The sequence below is a fragment of the Dermacentor silvarum genome, chromosome 3 (genome assembly GCF_013339745.2).
Source record: "Dermacentor silvarum isolate Dsil-2018 chromosome 3, BIME_Dsil_1.4, whole genome shotgun sequence".
In the NCBI taxonomy this organism is placed as follows: Eukaryota; Metazoa; Arthropoda; class Arachnida; order Ixodida; family Ixodidae; genus Dermacentor; species Dermacentor silvarum.
This window is the reverse complement of record NC_051156.1, coordinates 58481604-58493407: the sequence shown is the minus strand read 5'-3', so window position 1 is coordinate 58493407 and position 11804 is coordinate 58481604. Positions and strand designations below refer to the sequence as shown.

Genomic DNA, 11804 nt, shown 5'->3' with positions numbered 1-11804 from the left:
ACTGGAAAGCACCAGGCGCACCCAATGTTCCGCCTACGGCCAAACATAGCAAATGCCCTTAAAGACGTGCCGCATAGTTTCCTAGCGGCTCGAAGGAAGAGAGGCCCGGGCAGCTGAGACACGAGATACTGGTTTGCATTATCAGCCAACGCGACAGCGAACGCGTCCTTTGTTTCCGCGTCTAGATTATGCACAACTGTGGAAGAATTCAGAGCACTTCGTGAAATGCGATAGAACGGCAGACGCAGGTACGACCCCTGCCTTACCCGTCTTCAATTTTCCGTTTAGGCGCCGAGCAGCGGCCACAGGCGGTGGGGTTGCTGAGATCGTGACCGTTCGAATGTGGAGAGAGAGAAAGCAGCGTTACCTCGGAGTATATATAAGCGACACTAAACGGGCGGCTCAGTCATCCGCTCTCAAGTACCTGCCGCTACAGCCATGAACTCCTTGGTGAGTATAGGCTAAAACATTTGGGTGTGCTTCATTTCCGGGGAACGCAGGGTGATATTGGACTTCAGCATTTCGATAATACTAAGGAGCGCTAGTGTAGGTGTTTATATATAAGTTAGACGAATACTAATACACAGATTCCCGCCGCTATATAATAATGGAATGTTTCGAACTTTGCCAGAACAGAAAAACCATTTTAAAACGAATCGTAGCACTCAAGCTGATTGCAAGACATCGTCGTTGTTAAAGGAAATCATTTCAAGTCTTGGAATATAGTGCAAGGTAGTTTGCTGTAGATTAGATTGCTTTATGGAGAGACCGTGCCCATACAATATGATTAGTCCAATCTAGTGCTTTAAGTCGTTGCTGAACAGATCACGGTAACGTATCAACCTAATACCTTGCTGTCATTGCCTATTGCATTTGCCTATTCTATAGCGTTTTTTTTCTTCTAAGCCGTTCCCTTCCTTATTCCTTAACTTACTGATTCCAACCAGCTGACGTTGCGAATGACAATCTCGCACCATAATAAAAATTAACAAAAAAAAGAAATAACGCTGTCGTGCACACCTACGCAGTGCACTGTCGTCGTCCTTTGCGCCATCGTGGCGTCTGCAACTGCGGGTGGACTTGGAGGTTACGGTCTTGGAGGCCTTGGCTACGGAGGATACGGACTCGGCTATGGCGGTGGCTACGGTGGAGGCCTAGGTTACGGTGGAGGCCTAGGCTACGGGGGAGGCCTGGGATATGGTGGAGGCCTGGGATACGGTGGCGGCTACGGCGTCGGCGGCGTGGGCGTCGGCAGCAGCGTGGCGCTTTTGAGCGGAGGACCTGCGTTCGCCAAGGTTGTGGCCGGGCCAGCTTTCGTCGTGAGGTCTGTGCATCACGTGAACAAGGTTAGCGGAGGAGGAGCCCTCCTTGCTCACTCTGGTCTCGGCGGAGGATACGGAAGAGGCGTCGGCTACGGTGGAGGTTACGGTGGATACGGATACGGTGGCTACGGCTACAAGGGCTAAGTGTGATTCATAACTTTTCGTTGCTGTGCCATTCACATTTTGTACAGGTTTGGCCGCGACTGCAACACTTCCTCTTCATCACCTAAAGAACGGACTCTAAGTGTGCGGCATCCCTGTGATAAGTTTAGTGCGAAATCGTTTGACGTGAAACATGAATCAACCATTACATCGGACGCGACACAGTGCTTCCTCCATGCCAAAAAAATAAAAATAAAAATTGAATTCTTGCCAGTGAATCCTTGCGTCATTTCTGATTAAGCATAGCGTTGGCTTTCTGCGATACGTCCACAATTGTCAAAGCCAATTGAACATTGTCAACAACCACGGCACAGAAAGGTTTCTTTTTCTGCCGCTGGTTCACCAGCATATATAGCCTGACTGCTGCAAAGAACTCATTCAACTTTTTTTTTTTTTTACGGAGAAACTTACATGTGTCTGCTGAATATACTTACAAATATATCTTTCCGATGGATAGGAGGCTTTATTTCTTTAAAAATTCGTTATATTTACTGACATTTGTAACTACTTTTTTGTTGCAGCTTACAACTGCTTTAGGAATATCACCACGAGTAGCACGGCTATCGAATTATCGATAAATGTAGTCAAAATGTGTGGGTTGGCTTAACCTTTGGTTTGCCCAATATTTTCTTAATCGTAACAGAATATGTGCTGACTGGATTACACCGCCGTCACATGCATGATTGCAAGGACAATTGAAATCAAAGATAATTGAAACTGCCTTTATTGTCAAATTGGCTTCAGTGTCGGCATATTGTTTTCCTTCAGCGAGCTCGCACAACTCAGCAATTGAGGGACTTTGATCTCAGTGGTCTTTGGTAGCGATGGTTATTGATAGCTAACTTGTGACTGCAGCTCGTTTTGTGTTAAATTTCGTAGTCTTATTTTTTGTAATTGCACTTTGTAGCCAGGCTGCCACAGGTTGACGGCACATCACCAACTTGTTGTAAATGATTAGATTTTCGCTCGTACCTTCACTGGGCAATATGTTGCCCCTTCACTGACGTAAATTTGGAGGAGCACGCGTAAGTGAACGGCCGTCGTGTCCTGCATGCAAACGGTTATGCACACTTCTAAGTAATGCGCGCTACTTATTAGCGGGAAAGAGATCACAATGTTTGAAGACAGTAACAAGATGAGTGCTCTATTGCATAATTTTACAATAAAACAATTTGAATGCAGAATATAAATAAGCTCCCATGACTCACACAATAGACTTCATTCTTGATGCAGGATTCAGATTGCCCCCAAGAGTTCCCCGTGACACACGGTGATTTTTCCCACTGCAGTACTAAACTCTTAATCCCCTCGAATGCTGACATAGTATTCAAAACCTCGGTCAGCTATTCAGCGAAATGGTAAAAGAAATAGCGCGTCGTTGCTGAAGTCGAACTAGGTACTGGTAGTTCACCTTAGACAACCTAAATCGGCAACAGCGAAAACTGTTCATATCACGCCTGTCCTCGAACTTTCTGCTACCCACACGTTTCTAGCTGTCACTACGGCTAGATTTTTTGGCGAGTGTTAAAAAGTCAAATGTGCACAAATATCTCTATATGGAGTTAGGCTGTTTGGTACTAAAGCTGGTTATTTGCACCTCCATATAAGAAATTCTGCAATAAATATAATATTATACTTAATTTTTTCCACGTCATAGTACTTGGTCCAGCAATATGTTGATTCATGTAATGTAAGTTTTGATAGACGCCTAAAAGTGGAGGGCTCTGCTCCTAATTTTGATCATTTGGAGCACTTTCACCTAAACATAAGCACACTAGCGTTATTATGCCCACGCCCGCCTAAGAGAATACCACCGCTATAGCATGGGCTCGAACTGGGCCCTTCGTGCTCAGCAGAGGGAATGCTATAGCCACTAAGGTAACGCCGCGGATTTAACTCTTGGCAGCTTCGATGAAACTTCAAATTACAAGATTGGGAAGCACTTCAGAAGTGCAGAAAACGACCCTCAAATGCATATCTAACTACTCTAAATACGACAAACATTCCGTTACAGTGCGTTACAAGTATACATACATTGTTCCAGCCACTGGATATTTATATCATTTTTTTACCAATCGTAAAATAATTGTTATGTTTTGCGCTATGCAGTCTAGACATATTTACACTGTCGGACAACATGTAGGCATGCAGCAATAAAAGAGTGCTTAAGCTCCGTAGCTTTGGCCATGCTGCCACAAAATGTAGTCGCTGTGTATAGGCGCACGTAGGGTATTGAGTTTGATGAAGAAGTGTGATAATACGGCACCGAATTTTATTTCAGAGGGATGTCTGTGCCCTGTTTTACTTGATACGGGGCCAGAGCTAGGGTGTGGGGACAGTGCAGGCTGCATTCCTCCACGAATATCGACCGCTTTGGGCCAGACACTACGCAACGACTGCGTGCACGACTTAAGTTTCTTCTGGCAGCACGACGTCCGCAACGGGAGTGGCCACACGCTCAAGGACTACCACTCGGCCCCTTCTCGTGCCGGCAGCAGTGCACCACCGCCTGCGTCCCGCGGTGCCAGCACCACGGACGACTTCCGCTGCGGGAAATTAATGCTCGCTTTTAACTCTGTGTGTGACAGTTCCCTTTCGCCTGTGCCAGAGAGTAAACAACGCACGGCGCGCCCCTCTGACCGACCATCAGCTGCACTCGACGGCGCAGCGCGGTTCCTGGAATTGCAGGCAACCGCAAGAGGTGTTTGGGCCGGGGAGGCTGCCCGGACCGTCTCTCTCTCTCAACCTTGATTAATCTTGGGATAAAAAATGTTATTCTTTTGTTTTTGTTTGAAGTTTATTTCAGGCAGCCAATAAAATATGTACATATATTTGTATATAAACACACATATACAGTTGCCTAGGAGACCGGCGAAAAGGCAGAAAGGCCAGACGGGGGGCCTGCCCCCCGAGAACCCAAGTTCACCGCCAAAAAGACACAATGCTCAGTGTTACAATTTGCCAAAAGCTATTACAGTGCAGAAAAAAAACAATAGCCATAGGACAGAAGAAGCAGCTCACTACAGCAACGCTTTTGTACGTGAACCATAATTTTCACATTTAAGGCACACGGATGTGTACAAGTGAAACCAGAAATATGACATCGAATGAATTGATTTTAACGATTTCCAAATGAAACAATGTTAAAGAAAGACAACAGCAAATACTTTTGACAACATAAAACGTGAACAACGTTTATGTTTGTATTGATAATAAATATGAATGTACCTTGCTTTTAAAAGCACGTTTCGAACCGATCTCCTCAATCAGGGTAGCTAGAAAAGGGTGTTGGTTTAAAAAATGCGGAATCTGGTAGCACACTTTCTCAGTTCCGTAATTTGTGCGCCGTTTTTCTTTTCTATAAATCTTATGACGTAGGTTGCGGCAGTGGTTTTTCGCAAGATGCCTCTGAAAAAAAAACCTGTCTGATTAGATTTTACTAGATTGTAAATAACCATCGCCAACTTTTTTTGATGACGTTTGTAATGGTTAGTATTTAATGTATTTTGAAAAGAGCCGCCGTATGAAACCTATGTGGTACTCCTTCGATTAGTCGTATAGCTTTCTTTTGCAAGACCTGAATTTTATCCGTGTTTGATTTAGTCGTACTCCCCCACACTTGAAGACAGCAGTGGATGTCCGAGTGAACTATTGTATAATATAGTTGTTTTTTTAACCATTGTGGAAGCGGTTGTCGTAATTTACAAATAATAACCGTAGATCTTGATATGCTGGAACGGACGTAATTGGTGTGCAAGAACCAGTCTAAGTGCTCTTGAAAAAGTACCCCAAGAAATTTCTGTGCTGTGACGCGTTCAATTTTCTGCCCATCAAAAGTTATGTTAGCTTCTCTTGCGATAGTCTTATTACGTGGGCGGAATAAAACATATTTCGTTTTTTTAGAGTTTAGTTCTAGTCTATTATTTTTAAGCCAGTGATATAGATGTCTCCACCAAAGATTTTCTTGTTGTTAAAGAATATTGAGCGCGTTACCAGAGAAGAATACATTGGTGTCATCAGCCTATAGAACTATGTCATGTGTGAGTGGTATGTTAGGAATGTCGTTAACATAAATAAAAAATAGCAAAGGGCCTAGGATTGACCCTTGTGGAACACCACGTGTGATTTTACCCATATTGGATTTAATGTCACTAATCCCAGTATATTGCTGACGATTAGTTAAATAACTTTTATTAGCTCTAAAGCCATACCACTAATTCCGTATTTAGGCAGTTTCAGTAATAAGATATGGTGATTAACTGAATCAAAAGCCTTCTTGAAGTCGAGAACGACCCATAAAGTGAGTAATTTATGCTCAAAATTGTCAAGTATTTTTTCTTTAATATCTAGTAAGGCCGTTTCAGTAATTTTTTTCTTTTGGAAACCATATTGTTGTTTTATGATCATCTTTTCCTGCAGTAAATAATTAGAAAGTCGTAAGTTCATAACCTGCTGAACAACTTTAGAGAATATAGGCAATAATGAGATTGGTCTATAATTATTGAAATCATTTTCATTGCAGCCCTTAAAAATAACCGATACCCTTGCGATCTTTAAATCATCAGGGAAAATACCAGAACTGAGAATTATGTTACATATATACGATAGTGGCTGCCTTATAATATGGGCAACTGCTTTAATAGGCTGGGGCTTTAATTCATCTATGCCGCATGCGCACTTATTTCTTATTTTTTGGCAATAGTGTGCATATTTCGGATTCAGTTGTGGGCAACAAAGAAACTGAGAATACAACATTGTCAGTGACGTAAGAAGTGTAACGGCTATTTACGTCGACACAGGTCGTCGAAACGGAGCTTTCAGGAAATGCTTTTTGAACTTATTGGCAAACAATGCACCCGAGCGTGGTTCATCTTCTATCATAAGCTCCGATATAACAGATTTGTCATCTTTAAGCATAAGGTCGTTTACCCTTTTCCATAGTTTTTTCGAGTCATCGGATACGTTAGCAAACATATTTTCATAATATGCGGCACGTGGATTCTTAATATCAGAGCCTAATTTATTTCTTTTTTTTATTTGGCTAAGGTGTCTTAATTTTTTTTTTTTGATAAATAAGCTGAATAGCTTGTCACGCTCTCTTATTCTTCTGAAAAGGCCTGAATTTATCCACGGTTCCGGGATTTCGGGTGTTTTCTAACTGCTACCATAGGAAATGCAATTTCATAAAGGTCTTTGATAATATGTAAAAAGAGGCGATATGAAGCCACCAGGTCTTTTATTTCCATTACAGGGTTCCAGTTAGTACCTGCTACTAAACGTTTAAAAACTTCAATTTTGTCCATAGATATTATTCTGCACGTGACGGATGTATTTTGTGTACTTTGGTTATGTATGGTCAAGTATGGCGTGAAAAAAATGAAAAAAAAATGGCAAGTTATCACTTAAATCAGCTATCAGTACTCCTGCATCGCATTCACGTGGCTGATAGTTGGTGAAACACATCTAGCAAGGTTTCCGAGGCATCCGTAATTCTTGTCGTTATGTTAATGTCATTTTTATATCCAAAAGAACAGAAAATATCACTGAAATTTTGCTTATTTCCCGTTGTTGATAATAAGTCGATGCTGAAGTCACTACAAAAGATCGCAGGTAGTCCAGACTGACAACAGTACTCTACAACACTTTCAAGATAAATTAAAAACGCGGTAACAGAACCAGAAGGGGGTCTGTACACAAGGACAAGAATTGTGCTCCTGCATTTAATCATTAGACATTCACAGTGAGGATAAATTTTTGAGTATTCTGAGTTTGTTTCATAATAGAGTTGGTTTTTGACATAAAGAGCCAGACCACCTCCCCTTCTGTTTATTCGCGATATCGCGTTACAATTGTATCCAGAGAAATGCACATCAGGGCAATAATCAGAAAACCAGCTTTCAGTTAATGTTAAAATGTCGAAATTGTGATTGAGTGTATCCAAAAAACAGGCCTACGGACTCCTGTTTGTGCCTTAAACTTTGCGCGTTTAAATTAAGCAAGGACAGCTGCTTTACATCCCTCGTAGCTTTCAGTTGCTGAAAAGAAGTAGCATCATAATAGCCATGCAGCCCCTAGCCAATTGCTCACAGATCGAGGCCGCGCATTTTTATCACGAGTAATCGACGATCTCTTGCGCTCCTCCTCAACGCAGCACAAGTTGACCAATGCCTACCATCCCCAAACAAATGGCCTCACCGAGAGACTAATCGCACCCTCACGGACATGCTCTCAATGTATGTTTCATCTGACCACCGTGACTGGGACCTGGCGTTACCTTACGTGACTTTCGCGTACAATTCCTCGCGTCACGATACCGCCGGTTATTCACCCTTTTATATGCTCTTTGGCCGTGAACCAACGTTACCAACGCTAGGCGGCGCGGCAGCAGCCGGTAGTAGCTACTACCGGCTGCTGCCGCGCCGCCTAGCGAATATGCACGTGATGCCATCGCTCGTGCCGATCACGCTCGTAAGATCGCCCGCTCTAGGCTGTTGGCCTCGCAAGCGACCCAGAAGCGCCTCTATGACAGCCGGCATCGCGACGTTCGCTTCTCACCCGGTGCCTTAGTTCTCCTGTGGTGTCCATTCCGCCGTGTTGGCTTATCCGAAAAGTTGCTATCTCGATACACGGGTCCTTACCGAATCGTCCGCCAGGTCACGGACGTCACCTACGAGATTGTTCCCGTCTCTCCGACTTTACCGCCGGCGATCGCTCCCAGTGACATTGTTCACGTTAGCAGACTGAAAGCCTACCGCCTTCCTCATAACGACAATGTGTGAAGTGCGCCGAGACGGCGCTTGCACCGCCGGGGGTAATTCTACGCGAGAGACATTCATCCTGGGGCAGACGACGAAGAAGACGGTTCTCTCTGGTGCTGGTGGCTGTCCACCATCTTGGCTACTGTGTCTCTCTCATACTGTAAATACAGTGTAAATAGTCCCGCCTTGTGCCGTTTTACGTAACATCTTTTTGGTGGAAGTGCTGGGTAGTTCCCTGTTTCGATCACGGAGCTTCGCAACGGCCGCCTCATCACGCTTGCGACCATGTCAGTCGGTGCAGGCACATCGTCTTCACCCCCTGCCCCTCCCGTCGCTCCGACCTACATCGTTCTGCCTCCTGCTCGTGATCCTGGCGTATTTTCCGGCCAGGATGGGGTTGACGTCGACAAATGGCTCAACCTTTACGAACGGATCAGCGCCGGCTACAGGTGGGACCCGACCCTTATGCTCGCCAACGTGCTTTTTTACCTCGATGGCCCACCGCGGGTGTGGTTCGAGACGCACGAGGCGGAAATTACCAGCTGGGACTCTTTCAAAGAGAAGATCCGTGACCTTTTCGGTGACAGCACTGGTCGGCAGCTTGCTGCGCGGAATGAACTTGCAACTCGTGCACAAACATCCTCCGAGTCATACGTCTCGTACATTCAGGACGTTATTGCTCTTTGCCGCCAGGTTGACGAGCACATGTCTGAGTCCGAGAGGGTTTCTCATGTGCTCAAAGGTATCGCCGACGATGCTTTTAACCTGCTCGTCTATACCAACGTTGATACCGTCGACACAATCATCAAAGAGTGCCGGCGGTTTGAACACGCGAAGAGCCGCCGTATTACCCAGAAATTCACCCGGCTGCCCAATACGGCTGCAACTTCATCGTGTGATGCCGTTCGCCTGCCGCCCACCTGTGACCACGTTACTCGCATTGTTCGTCGCGAGATTGAAGCCGCCTGTCCTGCACCTATTCAACCCCCCGTGTTTACAACCCACGCCAGTGACCCATCGCAGCCATCGGTGTCCCTCATCCAAGCTGTCGTCAGGCAGGAGTTTGCTAATCTTGGCCTTCCATCAGCGTGCCCACTGACTCGTCCTGACGCTCGGCCTTATTCCTCTGGACCCACTCGACGCTCCTACACCTCTCCCGGCTCCTTCCGCAATCCTGCGGAATGGAGAACGCCCGACGATCAGCCCATCTGCTTCTCCTGCCATCAGGCCGGGCACATTGCTCGTTATTGCCGTCGCCGTTGGACCTACGTATCTCGCCAGACCTCCATGTACCCTACTCCTTTCAGACGTCCAGCCGCTGGTTCCCCTACTTACTACTCGTCGTCCTCCCACGAGCCTCTTCCATCTGACGCCACTGCTCCTGTTCGCCGCTTCTCCCGCTCCCCGTCGCCGCAACGCCGCCAATCCCGCTCTCCGCAGCCTCGCCGCTTTTCGTCGCCGTCCTTCTCTGGACGATCGCCGCAGGAAAACTAGATAGTGCAGCTTATGGAGGTGAAGCTGCAATGCCATCGTCCCCTGCAAATCCTCTACTGACGCTCCCCACTCACCATAGCCTTCTTGAAGTCAAAGTCGACAATGTTCCTGTGACCGCCCTCATCGACACTGGCGCACACTTGTCTATTATGAGCGCCCCTTTACGCCGCCGCCTGCAGAAGATTATGACGCCGTCTACGACACAGACAATACGTGTTGCCGATGGTGGTGCTGTTCAAGTGATCGGAATGTGCACCGCCCGTGTCAGCATTGCCGGTCGTCACACTGTTGTCCTTTTTGCCGTCCTTGCTCACTGCCCCCATGACCTTATCCTTGGCCTTGACTTCCTTTCGGCACACTCGGCCTTAATTGATTGTTCTTCTGAAACGCTCTGCCTCGATCTTCCTCTTGTATCAGATGCCTGCGATACGCCCGTCAGCCGCTTAAGCCCCACCGATTTTGTTCGCCTACCACCGCGAGCCGTCACGTACGTGTGTTTGTCATCGACCCCTCCCGTTCCTGACGGCGACTATATCGTCTCTCCGATTACAGACGTCCGCCTGACGCGCAATGTTACTGTGCCACATACCATCGCCACATTAGTTGATAACTGTGTGTTTCTCCCGCTACTAAACTTTGGTCTGACCCCCCAAGTGTTGCCCCACAAGATGTCGCTTGCCCACCTCACCGCGATAACAGACTATGACGTCGAGGTTGTCGCCATAACTGCACCTGCGGAAGCTGCAGTTTCCCCGTCACCAAGTTCCGACGACAGCATTTTTCGCAACATGATTGGATCAGACCTTTCGCCTGACCAGGCCGACGCTCTTTGCCGGGTTTTGGCCTCATACAACGACATTTTCGACATTCGTGATCGACCCCTGAGCCAGACTAAGATTGTCGCCCACCGTATCAACACTGGCGACTCTTTGCCCATTCGCCGTCGACCTTACCGTGTGTCCGCATCAGAGCGCGAAGTGATTCAAAAAGAAGTGGCTAAAATGCTTGCGAAGGACATCATCGAACCATCTTCTAGTCCTTGGGCCTCTCCCGTCGTATTAGTAAAGAAGAAAGACGGTTCCTGGCGTTTCTGCATTGATTATCGGCACCTCAACAAAATCACCAAGAAGGACGTGTACCCTCTTCCACGTATTGACGACGCCCTCGACTGCCTCCATGGTGCCACCTTCTTTTCATCCCTGGACCTTCGATCTGGCTACTGGCAAATCGCTGTAGACGACCTGGATCGCGAGAAGACCGCCTTCGTGACCCCTGACGGCCTTTACCAATTCAAGGTCATGCCTTTCGGTCTCTGCAACGCACCAGCCACGTTTGAGAGAATGATGGACACACTGCTTCAAGGATTTAAATGGTCGACGTGTTTATGTTACCTGGACGACGTGATAATTTTCTCCCCCACTTTCGCAACACACCTTGAGCGGCTTTCGACCATTCTAGCAATCTTCCGACGAGCTGGCCTCCAGCTAAATTCCTCGAAGTGCCACTTCGCCCTTCGTCAAATTACTGTCCTGGGCCACCTCGTTGACGCTTCCGGTGTCCGACCGGACCCAGCAAAGATACGCGCTGTCACGAACTTCCCCGTTCCACGGTCTGTCCATGACGTTCGTAGCTTCGTGGGGCTTTGTTCCTACTTTCGCCGTTTTGTGAAAAACTTTGCGGCGCTCGCACGTCCACTCACTGACCTTCTCAAACAAGACGTCCCGTTTTGTTGGGGTCCTCTACAAGCTGACGCCTTCTCTGAGCTCATCGCCGCCCTAACGACTCCACCTATTCTTGCCCATTTTGACCCAGCTGCTCCCACGGAAGTGCGCACAGATGCTAGTGGTCACGGCATCGGTGCAGTTTTAGCCCAAAACCAACAAGGCGTTGACCGTGTTATTGCGTACGCAAGTCGTCTCCTATCGAAATCTGAACGCAATTACTCTATTACGGAACGGGAATGTCTTGCCCTTGTCTGGGCGGTTTCGAAATTCCGTCCTTACTTGTATGGCCGCCCTTTCCGTGTTGTCACCGATCATCACGCTCTCTGTTGGCTTTCTTCACTGAA

At 46.8% G+C, this 11804-nt stretch overlaps 1 protein-coding gene across 1 annotated transcript; it reads left to right on the top strand.

Moving 5' to 3' along the window:
* Window positions 1–438: 438 nt before the first annotated feature.
* On the top strand, window positions 439–1561 carry LOC119444392 (acanthoscurrin-2-like). Its single transcript, XM_037708796.2, has 2 exons — window positions 439–450; window positions 1029–1561. The coding sequence occupies exons 1-2, from the start codon at window positions 439–441 to the stop codon at window positions 1464–1466; spliced, it is 450 nt and encodes a 149-aa protein (XP_037564724.1). The 3' UTR covers window positions 1467–1561.
* The last annotated feature ends 10243 nt before the right edge of the window (window positions 1562–11804 follow it).